General features: G+C 31.6%; 1 protein-coding gene across 3 annotated transcripts in view; it reads left to right on the top strand.

The window, feature by feature from the left end:
* Nucleotides 1–19,377, top strand: part of LOC107436086 (uncharacterized) — a 57,153-nt gene extending 37,776 nt beyond the window's left edge. For all 3 annotated transcript variants that reach the window (XM_016047653.4, XM_016047652.4, XM_043044770.3), the window contains 4 exons: nt 186–8,580; nt 10,751–10,879; nt 15,804–15,921; nt 19,258–19,377. In XM_016047653.4, the coding sequence (XP_015903139.3) occupies nt 186–8,580; nt 10,751–10,879; nt 15,804–15,890 (8,611 nt within the window). In that variant the 3' untranslated portion in view covers nt 15,891–15,921; nt 19,258–19,377. The remainder of the gene's footprint in view (nt 1–185; nt 8,581–10,750; nt 10,880–15,803; nt 15,922–19,257) is intronic.
* The last annotated feature ends 430 nt before the right edge of the window (nt 19,378–19,807 follow it).

Here is a 19,807-nt window from a genome sequence, read left to right as displayed (position 1 = left end):
TTTCAAGCTGTAAAATTTAAAATTTTAACTATTCCAGTTTAATTTGAATTTTTTTTATAAAAGTGTCGCAGGTCAGTTATTGGAGAAATGCAATTCAATTCTATCTTTTATCTGTTTCATTTATTATGGTTTTAAAATTTGTTTTCTCTATGCAGTGAATACTAGCTTATTTATTTTTAATCTAGGACAAGACCCATAGTCCAAGCCTCTACATCATCCATTAACTTGTTGGATAACATTTTAGCAAGTCAAACACTTCTATATTCAAAACCTGATAAAGTTCTCATTCAATCAGATGGATCCCTGACGGCAAAAAAGAGTGAAAACAATACTACCAAAAAAATTTCTAAAGAGAATTCTCAGACATCATCAAAGACATGTTTATCATCAGCTAAAAATGGTGCTATTCCTAAACTTAAACTGTCCAGTAGTTCATCCAAAATTCCTGCTCAGAATAGCTCCCCCAATTCTGAGTTCAAAAAACCTTTTGATGTGTTACCCAAAAACTCATCCAGTTCCAAGAAAATCTCCAGATCTATCAGACCCAAGCAGCAAAAAATAACTGAAAAAATACCTTCCCCACAATCTGCAGATAGCCATTCTCAACACAAAATGTCTCCAACAAAAAAAGAATTGTGGAAAAATACTTTTCATGATCCTGACACCAACAAACCTTTTAAAAATCCTTCTTTTTATGACTCAAAACCCTGGGCTTCTAAATCTTCTGAAAATGTGATTACCGCTGCAAAACTGAACTCCTCAGATGAGAACAATTCCACCACAGAAAATGAATGCTCATCTGATTATATTAGGAGTAAAAGAATCATGTTTTACAATCGTTTTAACTCTTCTGAATCATCAAATGTATGTTCATCTGTGTCCAACAAAACTTTAAAAAATGTCAGTATTTCATCTGAAGTTAATGACGAAATGACCCCAGTCATACCAAAATCAGCACCACTCCATCTTTCCTTATCCACTCAAAGTGCCTTATCTGACGATGATAGTGATTTGGAACAATCCCAAAGTTTGATTAATTCCCTTTCCAATCCATCCAATTCTGATGCATGTAGTTCAGTTTTGACCAAAGGATATGGTGTAAGTACTCAAACAACCAATGAAGATAGTGATCAATTTTATGAGGATACTGATGAAAGCAGTGCAGACTATGAACCTTCCCAGAGTCTCTTTGAGAATTTAGATGACACCAGTTCTAGAATTACCGCTTCCAGGGATAATAAAAATGTGCCCTTTCGTAAAGAGGAATCAATTAATTCTATAAAACCAAGATCTAATCTTTCACCTAGTAATGCAACCCCTGCGGCAAGTGAAAACACTTCTTATGCATCGAACGAAATGTTTAAAAATGTGACGATAAAAAAAGAACCAATTAATGATTCTAATTCGAGTATTCAAAATAAGATTCATTATTCATCATTCAGTGAATCTCAAGCAACAGATTTTAATCAAATGGTATTGAATATAAAAGAAGAACCATTATCCGACGAAGAAACATGTGATCACTTAAGTGGCAGAACCTCCTTATCTTCTAGATCATCCTCTGTTGAAGAACTACCATCAACACAACCTAGAATCACAATTCCAAACAGTCAAGGACATAAATCAAGTTTGGAAAATAGTTCACTCTTGAATGTCTCTGTGAGTAGTTCATCTAGTTCCCTTGGAATAAGTGCTCAAGAGAAACTCTCTACCTTATGTTCAAAGGAAAAGGCTAATTCAGAAAAACAACCATCAAAATCAAAGACTTTAGATGATGCACCACATAGTAAGAAAGTACAGCCTTCATGTGCTGCTGAATTGATAAAAAGTGAAGATCCATCATTATCAGTTCCATCTTTTCCCTTTGGTACATCAAAAATAATTGCGAGTGACTCTTCAAATGAACTTCCTTCTACACAAAGAGCTTCAGTAACTGACTTGCCACTGACGCAGATAGCTTCAACTTGTGATTTCTCTGACACCCAAAGGGCAAATGCTTCTACACAAGGAAATGATCTGCCTCTCACACCAAGAACTTCCGCAACTTTGATTGTATCAGACAATTGTCCTTCAAGAGACTTTCAGTCTGTAGGAGATGATGATGTTTTTATTTTACCATCTATCAGTGAAAATAAACCTAGCTCTTCAACTTTAAGTCCAACTGAAGCTTTCTCTCCTGACCAACTTGTCTCCTTAATGAGCAATGCCGATTTTGTGAAACAGCTGTCACCTGCTCAAATTTTAACCTTGGTTCAGAATCTTAAAAATAACCTTGCCAATCATTTTTTGAAACAGAATAATCCCAAAATTAAGACTGAACAACAGGGTGATACTCACCCAAAAGAACTGCCTTCTGAGTTGCCACCAAGTCGACCCTCAGAACTGAACAATGTAAGAATAATCACTCAAAATCGTGGCTCTGTAACGCAATGCACCGTGCTGGAGGAAGGTAAACATTCAAACAGTGAACATCCAAAAACAGATAACATGGACTCAGGCATGCTGACTTCTGATTGTAAAAAGTTTAAAGATGTTAACAGTTTTTCTGATGAAAATGGTAGTGGTATGGGTGTCACTTCTAACAATCTGCATGCAAAGCATTTAATTGAGAGCAATACCTTATTAGACTCAGCTACTTATAATAAAAATTCAGAAATTAACACCTGCATTGTTACAACTAACATAACTTCATCTAAACCACTTCCAAAGTTGAAGGAGATCCCTCTCTCTTTGATCCAAGACAATGGATTAAATGACAAATTAAGCATTCCGTCAACTGATGTGCCTGAAAATTGTGTTTCAGAGCAAATTTATGAAGTACCTAGTCAAACCTCTGGCCCATCCAAAACCTGCAACTTCCAAAAATCAGTTATATCTGAAGTTACTTCCACTTCAAAAATCACTGAGAAGATGAGCAACGAAATGGATCCATTAAATCCGTGTCAAAACACTGAAAGTACTTCAAACATATTAATGAATGAAACTATTTTAACTTCAAAGCAAAAAGATGCCAATGCTTTTAAAAAACCTTTTGAAAGTGGACATAAAAAATTTGATTCTCATAATGTAATTTCTGTTAGTCACTTGGAATCGGGTAACTTATCTGCAACTCAACCTGCAGATTGCAAGCCTTCAAATACATTAGAAGTTAATAATGATAGTAGTTCATTCGATAGTCAGGACATATTCGATTTTCCAGAAACACAGCCGTTTGTTGTTGAAGATCTTGATTTACCTGAAACACAACTTTTCCTTGCAGGCAGAGGTGATGATCTACCAGCCACACAACCTGCTATAACCTCTCACAAGAACTTATCTACATCTGATTCAGAAAATTATGATGGCACATCTGACTCAAATAAATCTAAAAGAAAAGATAGGCCTATTAATAATGAAAATCAATCAAACAATCACTGTAACACCTTTTTAAAAAGTAAAGTGTGTATTGAAGAAGAAAATAAACTAGATTCATTAACATCTAATATAATTCAGGTACCTGGTGAAGCTAATAAGGACGATAAATTCCCTGCAAAAGAACATGTAGAAAGTAATAAAAAAAATCAAAACAGTTCTGATTCTCCAGTTTTCGCTTCCTTTGTACCTGTGCAAAATCATCCAAAACAGAATAAAAATTATCTGGATGAAATAAAACAAATAAAAGAGCCTCTATCAAATTTAGTGAATGATAATCCGTTAGAAAATAATGAAAAGGTTGAAAATTTAACTTCAGAGAACTTCAAAAAGCTGTCTGAACCAAATTTTAAGATACTTGCAATACCACATTTGAAATCCAGTCTCGAAGCTGTCAACTCACAAACAAGCAATACGTTTATTTCCAGTGCCTGTGATGGGGATTTATATGAACCATTGCCGATGAAATCGCCTTCAGGTGGTGAGCAAGAAAACACTTTACCCGAAAAGGGGGAAAAAGTGCCAGAAACTTTAAAAAATAATAGCAATTATTCTGATTCTATGAATGAAGATTTTAATGAATTGCCTTCTACTCAACTTGCTCTTGATGATCAGGGAAAGCCTTTAAATAAGTTCAACTCGTATAAGAACAAGAGTGGGGAATCTAAGCGGAATGAAGATTATGATGATTTAAATGCAACTCAACTTGCTCTTGGTGATCAGGAAATGCCTTTATATAAGTTCAACTCGTATGAGAACGAGACTGGGGAATCTAAGTTGAATGAAGATTATGATGATTTAAATGCTACTCAACTTGCTCTTGATGATCAGGGAATGCCGTTAAATAAGTTAAACTCGTTTAAGAACAAGACTGGAGAATCTAAGTTGAATGAAGATTATGATGATTTAAATGCAACTCAACTTGCTCTTGGTGATCAGGAAATGCCTTTATATAAGTTCAACTCGTATGAGAACGAGACTGGGGAATCTAAGTTGAATGAAGATTATGATGATTTAAATGCTACTCAACTTGCTCTTGATGATCAGGGAATGCCGTTAAATAAGTTAAACTCGTTTAAGAGCAAGACTGGGGAATCTAATTTGAATGAAGATTATGATGATTTAAATGCAACTCAAATTGCTCTTGATGATCAGGGAATGCCTTTAAATAAGTTCAACTTGTTTAAGAGCAAGACTGGGGAATCTAATTTGAATGAAGATTGTGATGATTTAAATGCAACTCAACTTGCTCTTGATGATCAGGGAATGCCGTTAAATAAGTTCAACTCGTTTAAGAGCAAGACTGGGGAATCTAATTTGAATAAGGATTATGATGATTTAAATGCAACTCAACTTGCTCTTGATGAACAGGGAATGCCTTTAAATAAGTTCAAATCATTTAAGAACAAAACTGAGGAATCTAAGTTGAATGGAGATTATGATGATTTAAATGCAACTCAACCTGCTCTTGATGATCCTAAATTGAATGAAAATTCTGATGATTTACCCACAACCCAAATTGCTCTTGATGATTGTAGAGTATCATCGAGCAAGTTTAACCAGTTGGAAGACGAGACTGTTTCAAACGAAGATTCAGAAAGTTTACCTGCAACTCAACTTGCTCCTGATAATTATGAGTTGCTTTCAAGTAGATTAGATCAAATAAAAAATAAAAGTGGTGAACCTGTTATAAATGAAGCGTTGGACTGTTTACATACCCTTGATGATAGTGAAGCCTCTGCAAACAGATCTGATCAAGTCAAAAATAAAGTTAGTGGAGATGACCCTGAAGAAATCAAATTTTTTCTATCAAAAGCAAAAAGCAGTGCTGAAAAGAAAGAAGCTCCTAAAAATTTAGGTATACATAAAAATTTACCTCAAGTCATTATGCCCAGTTATCAGTCTAGACTAACACCAGTCAACAGAGCATTAGTGAGAAAAACTTTTTCTTTTGAACAGACTGGAGATAAAAAGGGTAACAGAAGCCTTTTTCAAACGAATAAGTTGAATTGTCTATCAAGTGGCAGTAACAATGATGAATCTGTAAATCAGTTGTTGACCTCTTCTACTGTGAAGGATAAGGTCTGCCTTCAGGAAAGTATAAACAATGCAGGCTTAAATGATAAAGAAATTCCAAAAGATATTGATAACAGTTTTTTTAAATTACATAGCAAACTACAGGAAAACGATAAAGGTCTAAATAAAGCAGATTCTACTCTACATGAGAAGTTCAATAAAAGAAAGTCCATTCAGGATTCAACTGATTCATTGAACAAAATAGGTGCTGGTAAGAATGTTTCCCGTGAAAATATAAAGCAGCATAAGTTTAGGTGCGAATCAACTGAAAAGTTAAAACACCAAAAATCTAGGCGGGAATCAGCTGATTCATTAAAAAAAATTAGTTGTGTTGACATTCCCAACAGTGAAGGAAAACACTCGAAAAGCCTCTCCTCTGAAAATACGAACAAGTTGAAGCACTTAAACGAGAAAGAGTTAAAAGATAAACGTGAAAGGAAAAAATATAGTTATGAGAATGTTCCACTCATTAAAAATCATGAAATAGCCGTGCAATCAGATTCAAGTGATTTTGATCATTCAGATCCTCATCACATAAAGTTACAAAAGAAAAAGCAAAAAGCTGATAAGCAAAAGTATCATAAGCACCTTAAAGAAGAGGTAGAAAGCCAAAGTAGGATTGATGATGGAAGTAAAATGCATATGCACGAGAAGATATCTAATAAAGAGGAATTGACAAAAACCTCAGCAAAGCGGTTATCTGATGCTTCTAAGAAATATGATTCCCATGATAAGACCATGCCACCTAAAAAAAATACACACGAAAAGGATAAATTAATATCAAATGATCAATTTTTTTCGAAACAGACATCAAGCTACTTGAAAGATAATTACTGTGACGAATTCCCAGAGAAAAGGCTATCAACAAGAGAAAAAATTCATGGTAAGGATAAATTGAAAGATAAAAAGATTGAAAAGCATTCCAAAATTGCTGCTAGTTACTCTAGAGAAAACTCGCCTTCAGACGAGTCTCATGACACCAGCAAAAATCAGTCATCAAAAGAAACTATGCACACAAAAAATAAAGAGCTATTAAATAGTAGTAGAGAAAGTTCTACTGACGATTGCCGTGATAAAACTACCGGTATAAGTAAATCGTTGAAAGAAAAAGTGCGCATAGAAAATAAGAAAAGTTCTTTTGATGATTGTCATGAAAAAACCCCAGATAGAAGTCAATCATCAAAAGAAAAGATGCCCAAAAAAGATAAATTAGAATTGTTCAATGATAGAGAAAGCTCGCTTGTAGAAGATAGTCACAGTCATAAACATAAAGAAAATATGCATAAAGCTAAATTGAGAGAAGATTGCAGCGAGTCAACAAAAAGCCGAAAGGAGCATCGTTGCTATAAACATAATCAATTTGAAAATAAAGAGAAAACTTTGAAAAATATTAATACTAGTCCATTAAAAAAGAGTGAGAAACATTTTCATACTGTGCAGAGCAAAACAACAAGTAAAGAAGAAAGCAAAAAAATTACTGGACATAATTTTCAAAGTTCAAAAGATGATACTTCAGATTCGGAATACTCGGGCATCAGAAGTAAGAAAGAAAGCAAAATAAATAAATATGCTACACAAAAAACTGAGAGTTCTGGAAATGATTCTTCTGACTCTGAATGCTCTGAAATCAAAAGAAAAAGAGAAGATAAAAGATATAGATCTGAGAGATCCAAGAATGATTCCTCAGATTCTGAATATTCAAAGCAGAGAAGTAAGGAGGAAAGCAAACTCTATAAAAGTGTAAAGGTTAAATCTCAAAGATCCAAGGACTATTCTTCTGAATCTGAATGTTCAGAAGTCGGAGAAAACAAAAGAAATAAAAATACTGAGTGCAGATATCAGAAGTCCAAGGATAATTCATCTGATTCTGAACATTCAAATATCAGAAGTGAAGGAAAAAGCAAAAGGAATATGATTTCTGAACACAAATCTCAGAAGTTCAGAGATGATTCATCTGACTCTGAATATTTAAAAGTTAAGAATAAGGGAGAAGGCAAACTAAATAAAAATTCTGATCGCAGATTTCAAAAGTCTGGGGATGACGTATCTCATTCTGAAAACTCAAATTGCAGAAGTGAAGCAGAAGATAAAATAAATAAGAGTTCTAAACACAAATCTCAGAGATCTAAGGATGATTCTTTTGGCTCTGAATATTTGAAGATCAAAAGTAAAAGAGAAGGAAAACAGATTAAAAGTGTTGAATGCAAGTCTCAGTGGTTCAAGGAAAATTTGTCTGGCACTAATTATTCGAATATTAAGGCAAAGCAAAAGAGTAAACATGATGGCGAAGATGAAAGGTACTACAAAAGTCATAAAGATGAATTGAATGGGAAGGATAAAAAGGAACACAAAATGCACAGCTCAGATGATTTGAATGCAAAGGAGTCTAGACGCAACTCAGGAAAAAAAAGAAAGACATTTGAAGGGGATGAAAAAGAAATTAGTGACAAGTATATTAAACATCATCAAGAAGCCAGTAACAAAGGGAAAGTAATAAAAGAGGAATTCTGTAATGACTCAAATTCATATTCTGATATAGAGAAACTAATTAAAAAAGAAATAGATGAATCTGCCTCAAATGCACCATCAGTGGAAGAGATGATTCCTCTTAGCTGTATTAAACAAGAACCTTTAGATTTTGACTGTGACCTAAGCATTGATTCTCCTTATTCTACTTCTAAGGTTCTTCATAACGAGTCATCAAAAGATTCCAGTCTGTTTCAGAAATTTACAAAGACTTCCACCGAGCATGATTCAGAATGTTTTTACAAGGGAGAAATGGTCAAAGTTCCATCGTCTAAAAGAAAACGTAATGATAGTAAAGATGGAGACTTGTTGAGAAAGAAACACAAGGAAATGGATGCCACCCACAAAGATAAAATGTTGCTACAAAAATTTCCAAAGAAAGAGAAGTCCACCAGTTCTTCTAACAAAAAGATTAAATCGAAAAAGAATGTTTTGGATGTGCTCAGCCAAGCTGCTGAAGATATTATAAAGAATTCTTCTTCCGTGAGTATAAATGGAAGATTTGAGTTTGAAATGGTAAAGAACAACTCCCTCTCTCCTCACCCCAAAGAGATAAAGGAGGAAAAAGTGAGTGAAACTTTCTTATTGTTCTATTTGTTTGCTTGTTTATCTATTGTAGTGGTTCCCAGTTTTTTTCTGGCTACTCTAAACTAAACTCAGGGGCGCAACAGCCCATAGAGAGACAAGGCCTACTCTTCTTGACCTGAAGTGCAAGAGCAGATGTTCCGGTTGGATGGTCAGCGGAACCCTCAGTGTTTAGTCCTCAAGCATGCTTGGTACTCATTTTATTGACTGACCCACTGAAGGGATGAAAGGGCTGGCTATTAATTAATAAAGTTTATTAGCAGTTGTAAACATATTTACCAAAGAAACGCTACTAATCATTTAGAAAATACTTCATAAAATAAGCTGAATTATTATTTTTGTTCAAATGAAAATAGAAAGAACTGTTCTAAATGTTAAGAATGGTTACCCATGGAATGAATGTTAAGAATGGTTATTTATTGAATTGAAAGATTTTATGGGAAATATTTGTGCATTTTTTTTTTTATAATGCTTATATTTTTCATAATTTTTTTTTTTTTTTTTAGTATATTGTTATCAGAATTTTTATTTTAAATAATACTATTTTTTTCCCTGACATTTTGTTTTATTAAATAAATGAACGAAATTGATTAATAACTAAAAAAGCACAATATTAAACAAATAATGGATTGTAGACTTAATGTGAATAAAATTACAGATTTCAAATATCATTAATGGAGAAAAAAAAGTCCTAACTCATAGAACCGCAGTGACTCCTCCACGGAATCCCTGGGTTTCTCTGAACTTTAGGGGGAATCGCTGATCTATTACACTAGTTTTAAATTTATTTTACTTAGTTCTTATGTGAAGCAATTATTATTTCATAGATAATTTATTTATTACTTGAAGTCACTATGCAAAATTCAAAGACAAAGCTGAAAAATCAGTATTTCAGTGGAAAAGACCAATTAGGATACCGACTGGGAACAGGTGCAATGCACCTCGACATAGGTGGCAGAATTTACTCAACATTTCTGTGCGGTTTTGGGCTATAACTGAAATTAGCCTAACAGCACTCAATATTAATCCTCTGTGAGCAGTTTCCGGTTGATGTACCTATGGATTCTCTTTGCCTGTTACATGGGACATTCTAATTCTTGAAGGTATTGTAGTGAAGGTGCTGTTATAAAATTTGAGGGAAAACAAAAAAGACCATATTTAACTTCCTGCCACTTAAAGACCATTAAATTCTCATGTAATAAGCGCTATAGGGTGGGAAACTACTCCTCCCCATATGCATATGCTTCTCGTGTCACAAGAAGATCTATTTTAACAACCTGACATTGTTCTGGAGGTGAACAAACTCGTGTATCTAATCTGATTCAGATAAGAAAAAGAGATAATTACTGATAATATATATATTGAAAATAAAAAAAAATTATAGATGATGAAAGCAGACTATTAATTAGAGTAAAACTTTTATTTCGTAAAATAATAATACAGAACTCAAATTGCCAAGTAAAATAATATCTTATCCAAGTAACATTTTAACTGAATAATAAATTTTGAAAATGACCCGGAGGATGTGGCTGCCAGGGCAAACCCCACAGGACCCCCTGACTCTTGAAAAAATAAAAAATGCAAGTGGTAAGGGTATATTAGAAAAGTGTAGCGTATATTATTCACTAAGAAAAGATTAAAAAATCCATTGCATTGACTTTTAATTGTTTCAAATTATTGATTGCCTCTTTTTCTTAGTTCTACAAATTTAAATGTGTGGATGGAAAAGAAAGTTTGAGAAATAACATCTTTTTTACTAAAGACAAAACATTTTAGCAAGCATGTAATGGTTTTGAATTTTATGCAGTTATGTTTATCAAATGTGGACAGAATCTCTGAAAATAGATTGATTCTTTATTCTGTCAACTCTGTGGTATAAAAAGATTACGCAATTATATTGATGATTTATATCATTAGAGAAAAGGTTTAAAATAATAATAATAATTTGGTTTTTAAATAATAGAAAATATTTTATACACAATTTTGCACAACTGTTTTGTTTACTTTTCCCAAGTTATTTAGTATTATTTATTCATGTAGAACACTTTTGCACAATGTTACATGTTCTAATGTCTCATCCTCAATTTGAACACATCACAGAATAGATGAAAGAATATAAGATATTTTATTTAGATGTTTTTTATTTTTTAAGGCTGACAAGAAACAGGCATTTATGGAAGATATTGCAGCTGAGGTTAAAATGGTGCTGAAGCCATTCTACAGTTCAGGCGTCATAAACAAAGATGATTACAAGGATATCATGAGGAGAGCTGTGCCTAAAGTAAGTCTAGGGAAAGTTATAGCTTGAAAGTACACACTCGTTTATCTGGACCTCCTGGATCCAAAGTGGAGGTTTTTTAAAAATTTCTATAATATAATGTCATATTTCAGTAGAGTCCCGATTATCCGAGCCGTGATCCACACGATTATCCGAGTTAATGGGGACCACAACTCACTCGGATAACTGAAAAGCTCGGTTAAAGCAAAGAGTATAAAAAAAAAAGGAAAGAGTAGGTATAAATGTAATACATTTAACAAATGCAAAATTTATACCACATACAATTCATGTTATAATTAAACAGCTTACTTATAAGAGCGTACTATTATTATCACATTGTCAAAAGTGAAACGTCTACCTCTGCTCCCCACCTTCTTGTGCTGGAGATAATGGGAATCCGTTACCCGGAACCGCTCTGGCTGAGAGTTTTTGCATATGGCTCTTTCGATCTGGATCAACCAAATGCTGGAGCTGGTATCTTTTATAGTCTCTTCTCCTTTGGTGCCCCAGTGGGTGCCAATAGATCTGCTTTTGACAGGGAAGTTGGTGCTATCCGTATCGCTCTCGAACAGCTTTTTTGTTTATTGAGTCTTTTTCAAATGTGGTTATCCTTTCAGACTCGAAGCGGCACTTTGCTCGATTGAATCTATGCATTGCCCTTCCACTTGCGATGTTCTAAAATGTCAGGCTGCGATACATAAACTCCACCAATTTGGTAAAAATGTAGCCCTACAAAGGATTCCCGAGCACTGTGATATTGCAGGAAATGAGAGAGCTGATGTTTTGGCAAGGATAAGCACAAGAATTCTCCAGGCTCTTTGTAGCCCAGTCCCCTTTTCAACTTCAAAAAGGATTGTTAGATCAAAAATCAATGGGGATTTCCATCACCAATTATCAGAAAGGGTAAAAACCAAAGTGTGGAGAGATCTTCGAGAGAACACCACTCCAGACTGGCCGGCCGCGCCGCGTAGCGATGACTCAGTTTCGACTATATACTGGACCTGATTGCCTAGCCGCGCACCAGTTTCGTTTAGGGCTGGCACCTGATCCCTATTGTTCTCTGTGCAAGAGCCAAGCTGTTTTGGATGGCGGCCACATCCTGTGCTGCAGGGCCCTCTGCGGGTCGTCGTCTACTGAGCAATATTGGGAAACGAGCAATCCTGAGGAAATGACTTTTTACTTTATTGTTATGTTCCTGTGTTTTTATTCTTTAACATGTCAATTCACCCCCGCCATTTGAAATAAATAAATTATACGAGAATAAAAGAGTTATTACTTAAAAAAGTCTTTAATTGTTTTTTGTTTTACATTACTTTGGCACTTTTCTGCAGCAATGCTTCACCATTTTTCAGGGAAACAGAAAGGCTGCTGAGGCATCTTGTTGTTCTATATATTCACTTTCAGCACTTTTGATAGCTTATAGTCCATCTGTATGAGAGATTTTTATATATTGATTTTCACTGTCTTTATCGTCGCTAGATTCATTTTTGTTATTGACGATATTAATGATCATTTCATCGGATTAGGTTGTTGGATTTCGTTTTCAAATTCAGAATTATTTTTGCCTGTAGTTTTAAAAATAAAAAATATACTAGGACAAAATTCAGTTTTCAAATTCAGAATTTTTTTCGTCAGTAGTTTTAAAAATAAACTAGAACAGAAAAATCCTTGAAATATTTTATAGTTCGGTTAAAGCGTAAGCTCAGATAATTGGAACTCTACTTTTATTCGCGATCGCAACCCTTGAGTACGCCCTCTAGAGGGAGCCTGAAAATATCCGTCATTAATTCCATCGTAACCATTGGCAATGACGAACGCCATTTTCTTAGCAGCAAATAAGAAGCAAAATTTCCCTAAGGAAAAAGTAGAAGAACTTAAAGAAACTAACCAGAACATGGCAAACATTGAAGCTGAATACGCCAAGCATTTGAAAAACAATTTCTCGATAATGTTTACCTTTCTATTACCAACATCATAACATCCGATTTCATGATCACTTGCTGTTACAGATGTGTGTATTACGGTAAAATAATTTTTTCTGTCTTCAATTCATTACAAATTAAAGTGAAGTCAACATTGCTTTCGTCATTCCAATGAATAATGTGAATTCAGAATGTACAGCACTGTAATACTTATATTCTTCTTCATCATAGAATAGTCTATATTTCTGTATCTATATAATTCGGAAAATAACAAGAAAGAACCATCCGAATTACTTGAAATAGTATCATTTGTGCTGATTTGTAATAAATTTTTATTGTTTTCTTGGTAAGTGTTTTTTTAGTTTTAAAAGAATAATTTCAACTAGAATTCAGCTATTCTGTTTTTAAGCTACAAAATTCATATCGAGATCTTACAATTATAAAATTTTGCTGCATGGTATGTTATCTAAAAGTAATGAAGGGATAAACTATTTATATATTATTTGAGAATACAGTTTTCAAACAAAGAACATATCATTTTGGAATTCTCCGAATTCATAAATCAGGTAAGTGTTATGATTTTTATAATAAAAAATTTACTTATAAATAATTTTTTTTTCTTATTTGATGATAGTTCTCTACACAATGGTTTTCTTATCTCTAATAATTAAGCACTATAAGAATAAAAAAAGAAACATTATGGAAGTTTTTTATTTCAATATGAGGAATTTTGAAAATCGTTTTTTTTTTTTTTTTATATCCTAAGAATTCTTTATTGTACGTTTTTTGTTCATAATTCTTTAATAAAATTTGTTGTTAAAATAGTTTTTTTGAAAAATTAAATGGTATAACATTATGTGTTTATGTATACTTCTTGAACATTCTAATGTTTGAATTAATATAATTCAGAAAAGTACGGAATAAAAATACGGTACTTACGTATTAACGCCACCGCAACTACAGATTTGGCGGTTTTTAAGTGCCGCCACTCTACACCTAAAATGTTTTGCGACAAATCATGAAATAAAACACTTTATGTGAATTGGTACATTTTCGTTTTTTCGGTCAAATTTTTCGCTCTTGAAAAAATAAAATTGCATCTTGTTTTTGTTTTTTTTTGGCAAATCCCAAAGACGAATTTTCGTAGCACTGAGAAATGGCGTCAAAAAAGAATTGTTTTTTGTTTTGTTTCGTAAGCATTCTTTATTTTACGTTTTTTAGTTTCTAAATAATGATTTTTATTGAAAATTAAACTTTTTTGATTTAAATTGTTGTCATGAAACTTTGTTTACAAAATTAAATTATATAAAATTATGAGGCTTTATGTCCTACTTTTTGTTCATTTTAATTTTTGAAGTATTATGATTCTTAAAACTATGGAATGTAAAGTTTAAATGGGCCTTTCATGTTACATCATTAAATTTAGTAAAACTATTTCTTAGGCATTAGGTTTTAACTCTCATAAGAATTTACATACTTTTTCTGTTTATTCACAAATATTTTTCCCATGTGTTTTGGATGTTCCTTCTCAAAAAAAAAATATACCATTTTGTTTTCGTTTGCATAAGAAAGAATATCAAAATTTTTCTTTTTTAAATTTAATAAGCCACTATAAAGAAGGAACGTTACAATGCTGCACGCTACATTAAAGACGTCTCCAGAGTAAGTAACTGAATTACTGTTCATATAGAAATCGCAGGTATTCGTCTCATACAACAATGCCCCTTATAGTTCATTACGATCGCGAATTAAAAAATGAAATATAGTTGTATAATTTTTTTTTATAATATAACATTAATATTTTATTTGTCAACTATGCCATATATCTTAAAAAATGAAAATATTCACTGAATGAATTATAATTTATGACTCGAATTTAATAATAAACTGATTAGTTTAAAAAATTGGATATGCACACTTTGTTAGTTATGCATGCTAGTTGTTTGTTATAAATGTTTTATGTTTTATTTTTTTTTTTTTTCAAATTTCGATACATTAAAACTATATATGAACGATTAAAAAATTTAAAAGTCAGTTATTTATAACTAATCTTTTTCAAATTTCAATACATTAAACAGTGCTCCCCAAGCATTTTTTCTCTGCATTCAGGTCAATGTTTGATAATTTTATTTTGTCCTGCTGAGAGTGGCGGGAAGGAATGTTGATTGTTCATGTTTAAAGCAAAACATGTATTTAAACAAAAATAAAATACTATTACATGCTTGGTGGCTGCCAGATTATCTCATGTGTGGAAAGCTGTGCAAACCCAAGAAAAATACTCCACTGTGAATAAAAGAAATAATTTAATGTTCCTTATGCAGCCCATTACCATTTGATCCACAAACCAGGGGTTAAATATACCTATAGGCAATGCATTAAAATATACATGTAGGCAATTAGAAAACTTAAAAGCCAGTTATTTATAATAAATATTTTTTTTTTCAAATCTCAATGCATTAAAACATATGTAGAGGCTATTATAAAACTTAAAAATGTATTTATTTCATCATTTAGAAATTTATATTATAGTACTTACAAACATATTTATTACACAAGTCCTCATAAGTTTCTTTTATGGTCAACTCATGAAGAGACTTAGATTAGCTTTAAATATTAACTAATTGAGTATAATTTTAATGCGTGACAAAATAGTATAGTTCTAAATTTTCTGAAAAAGTTTTTTTTTTAGTCATTTTATGTAGGGGACACCCCTAAACAAATTTGACTTATTTAGCAGTCAATCGTAGACAAGTTACAAAGGTTTTTACTCCCATTTATTCTATGGAATAAATTGATATCTTGATGATAAAGGTCAACTTGCAAATATTCATAGGTAAAAAGGTATCTGGATTAAAACTGCATTTTGTATGTTCAGTAAAATTTCCGAAAATGAATTGAGCAAATTTCAGCACTTCAATAATAATTGTTTGCTTTTGTTAATGTTCATATTTAAAAAATAAAATAATTATGTTTTTTGTTTGATACTTATGATGATTTGTTTTCAGATATTTTCAAACTGTAATTATGTTTTAAACCATGAGAAGATCAGGAAACTGGTTGTTAGTTATGTTTCAATGCCAAAATATTCCTGAGAAGACATCACAAATGTTTGCCTCACGCCAGGTATATTAAAATTGATTTTTCATGAATGCAACCATAACTAGGATTGGAAGGGTTCTTTTCCCTGTGTAATTTTCTAAAATGATTTTCACAAAATATTAGTTTGTTTTTTACCCCACTAATATTTTGACTCAAACTATTACTTTTTGAAGCTTCAAAATTGATAATGCATATCTCATAAAATATTTAATAGAATAGATCAATAGCAAAATTGCAAGTAAGTAGTTTAAAAGCAGTCTCAATTCTATAAAGTAAGAAAGTTTTTCTACACTTTGAATTATAGATTTATAATGACATAAATGTTATCTTAAAAATTTAATAAGAATACGAAGTTTTATTTAGCCTTCTCTTTAACCAGCTAATACACTGGGCAATGAGATTTCTAAGTACTTTGTATTGAAAAACATGCGGAAATGCTGACAAATGAAACAGAATAATTTAAATGTGATGAAACAGAATAATAATGTGATGAAACAGAATAATTTAACCAATATAATAACCAAACCATACCCAATATTTTGTATTAAAAATTCTATATTGTATTATAAATTCTTTTCATTTGAACAAAAAATAATAATAATTTGCATAACATCAAAACGAACAATTTTTCATCACTTTTATATGCTTTAGTTTTATTATTTGTACCATGTACAGTGCACATAAAAAGGGACCACTCTGAGAAACTTTCAATCTAATGATCAGATCTTCATGTTCTAGGACTCAATCTTAATGGCTCAAAGGGGCAACCTCAAATAGGCTAATTAATAAGTGCAGACGATATTTTAAGTTACAAAATTTGACACAAAAAGTACTTTCTCTGAATAAAATACTTTCTTTTCAGCAGATTTGAATTTTTAACCTCCAAAATATAAGGCCGCAATCTGTGAAATAGGGTCCCCATAGTTTGGTCAGGAGAGCGATTCAAAGTTTGAACTTCTTAACGTAAATTTTATTTATTGAGTATTTCACCATATCTCGAAAACTTTTACAGCTAATTGAAGAATTTTTGCAATCAATTATAATAATCGTTTGTCCAAAGATAATTCTATGCAAAAAATAAATTTCAGTAAATATTTTTTTTTATTATTAAATAATAGTCGAAAAATATTTTTATTCTTAGGAGTGCAATTTTTTGCATCATTTTTAAGAATATAATTTTGCATGCTAAAATACAAAATTTGAGAAAAATCAATTGAATAGTTCTTGAGAAATCGAATTTCAAATATCTGACTTTTTTGAAATTCAATTTCTCAGGAACTATTCATCCGATCTACTCACACTTTAAATTTTGCTTTGTAAAATTATATTCTTTAAAATGATGCAAAAAATTTTACACCTTACAATTCAAAAATTTTTCAGCCATTCTTAAATAAAATAATTAACATTTACTAATAATTATTTTTGAATAAACTAATTTTATAATTGTGTACAAAAATTTTTCATTTCCCTTAAAAAGTTCTTGAGGTATAGCGAAATATGCAAAAAATAAACATTAAGATCTCCAAATAATGGAGTGCTCTCCTAGCCCAACTAGTGGAAACATATTTCCCAGGTTGTTGGGGATAGATTACTGACCCCCAATATTTTGAGGGTCAGTAATCCTAATTTGTTGAAGAAAAGATATGTTTATTCAAAGAAAATATGTTTATTTTTTGTCAGATTTCATTACTTAAAATGTCATAATCACTTATTAATTATCATATTTGAGAAGATCCAATAATTAGATCAAAAGTTATTCAGGGTGGTCTGTTTTTTGCACACTTTCAGTGCATGTATTGCATATTTTTTTTTTTTTTTGCATCTGTATTCCTGCAGAACGTTCCGGTCACCCCTTTTTTTCTGTAACAAGCATGCAATCTCCATCGCTCTCTCCCTATGAAAATCAATCACTTCAAATAACAAATGTTTGCCTATTTTTATACAAAAAAAAATTTTTTTTCCTTCTTAAAAATGAGAATAAAGGTATAAAATAGGGAAATGAATTAACCTTATATCCTACATGCATCTAAAAACTCTTTTTTTTAAAAAAAAATTTTATACATGAAGTGATGGTAGGTACATTATTCATGCCGCACTAGAGCTGTACAATGGGCTATAGAGGACTGTCTGGGAAACATCCCTGGGGATGATCCGAAGACATGCCATTGCTATTTTGATCCTCTGCAGAGGGGGTGGATTGAAGTCAAGCACTTTACCATTGAACAGTATAACGAGGACTAATACGTAGCATCCTCGCCCCTTACGCAGGCTGATCAAAGTGGTCGCACACTCCACCCCGTTTACTGACTGCAGCTAATGGTGTGCGACTTCGATGTTCTACTTGGAGGCGTGTCTTTACGATCAGAAAAGGTAGCATGTGTTAGGTCAGATAGTGCAATGTGGTAAACCTAACCGGTCACTTATACTATATCAAAGAAAGCTTTTTTTTTTGTGGAGTTCTTTTTTAAAAATGAAATGACAAGGCTCTCTCTCTATAAACTTTACAGGACGTCGAAATTTGAACATTATTCTAAACAATATCTGAAACACTATTGTAAATTTATTCAAACAGACCTTTATGTATGATACATTTTTTTCTCTGCAAAACTTTTTTCTGTATGACCTAGGGGAAAATGTTTTCATCATGAAAATAACTTTTAGTACTAGTACTGTTAAATGCACGAATTTATTAAATTTAAGTTGAAATTTAACTATCGACATTAATTTTTATGGATTTTTAAATTTGGATACAATTTTAAGCCCAAACTTTTAAAATTATTTTTGAATATATGGAGAAAGATATAAAGAAATTTTCCAATCTTAAATTATTTTTATTTGTAGTGACAATTTTTGAAGATATTTTATGACCTTACCGTATTTTTGTGTTTATTTTTTAATATAAATTTTTTGACAAATTATGTCTAAATTTTCACAAAATTGGTATCTCTCAAGAAAACCTAGACAGACCCCTGGATTTGTTACTAAATAAAAGAAGAAGAAAAAAATAGAGATACCTGTTTTTGCTCAAGCTTTTTTATCTAAACGAAATTGAAATTTATAACTTATATTAATTACACATTGATCACAGCTGTCATTGATATTATGTGATAAGGAAAGATTCATAAGTATCCTAGCTGTCTAGATACTTAGAATTGCTGGTTGGTGATTTTTTTCTCATAACTTATTCAGCTGGCACGCAACAATGATAACAACGAAAAACAACACATTTTTTGTCATTTTTATAGAATTTTAATGTGATTTTCAAAATACAAAGAAAGATTTATTTTAAGTGCATTATTTTTTCAAATGATAATATTTAAAAATATATATTATATTGCTATTTCTCTCTTATTTTTTTAGGTACCTGAACTTTCTAGACGTCTTTCATCTTGTACAAATTCACTGTTTTATAAATTGTATATTTGTACATTCTATGAAATCTATTTTGTTTTTTTTATATAAAAAGAAATTTATCACAGAGTTTTTGTGTTGTACTTTTTGTTACTATAAAATGTTTTTTTTTTATTTCAAGTAAAATGTAACATTTACATATCTTCCAACTTTTGAGGTTTTGGGAAAATATTTTTTCCAGTTGTATCAGCACTTAAGAACATGACCACTTGCCTTCACGTCAGAGCTCAAAAATTGTTTATCCATGCATTCTTGGAGCCTGTAAAAACATGAATTTTTTATCCTCAAATGGGCATATAATTATTCAAACAGAATTACCATAAAATACCCTTCGAATTTTGATGAAAATATTATAAAAATGTGTAATATTGGTAATAACTGAATTTTATGCTCAAAAATTTTTAAATTATCCTCTCATACTATTTTATATGAGTATATTTCAAATCGTAATTATCTCTCATTATCAAAATAAAGAAAAATTTTGTAGTCTATAAAAATA

This window comes from Parasteatoda tepidariorum, chromosome 5 (genome assembly GCF_982258835.1).
Source record: "Parasteatoda tepidariorum strain Cologne lab strain chromosome 5, Ptep-v5.0, whole genome shotgun sequence".
NCBI classification, from domain to species: Eukaryota; Metazoa; Arthropoda; class Arachnida; order Araneae; family Theridiidae; genus Parasteatoda; species Parasteatoda tepidariorum.
Note: the sequence above shows the minus strand (reverse complement) of the source record. Positions and strands in the feature narration are given on the sequence as shown.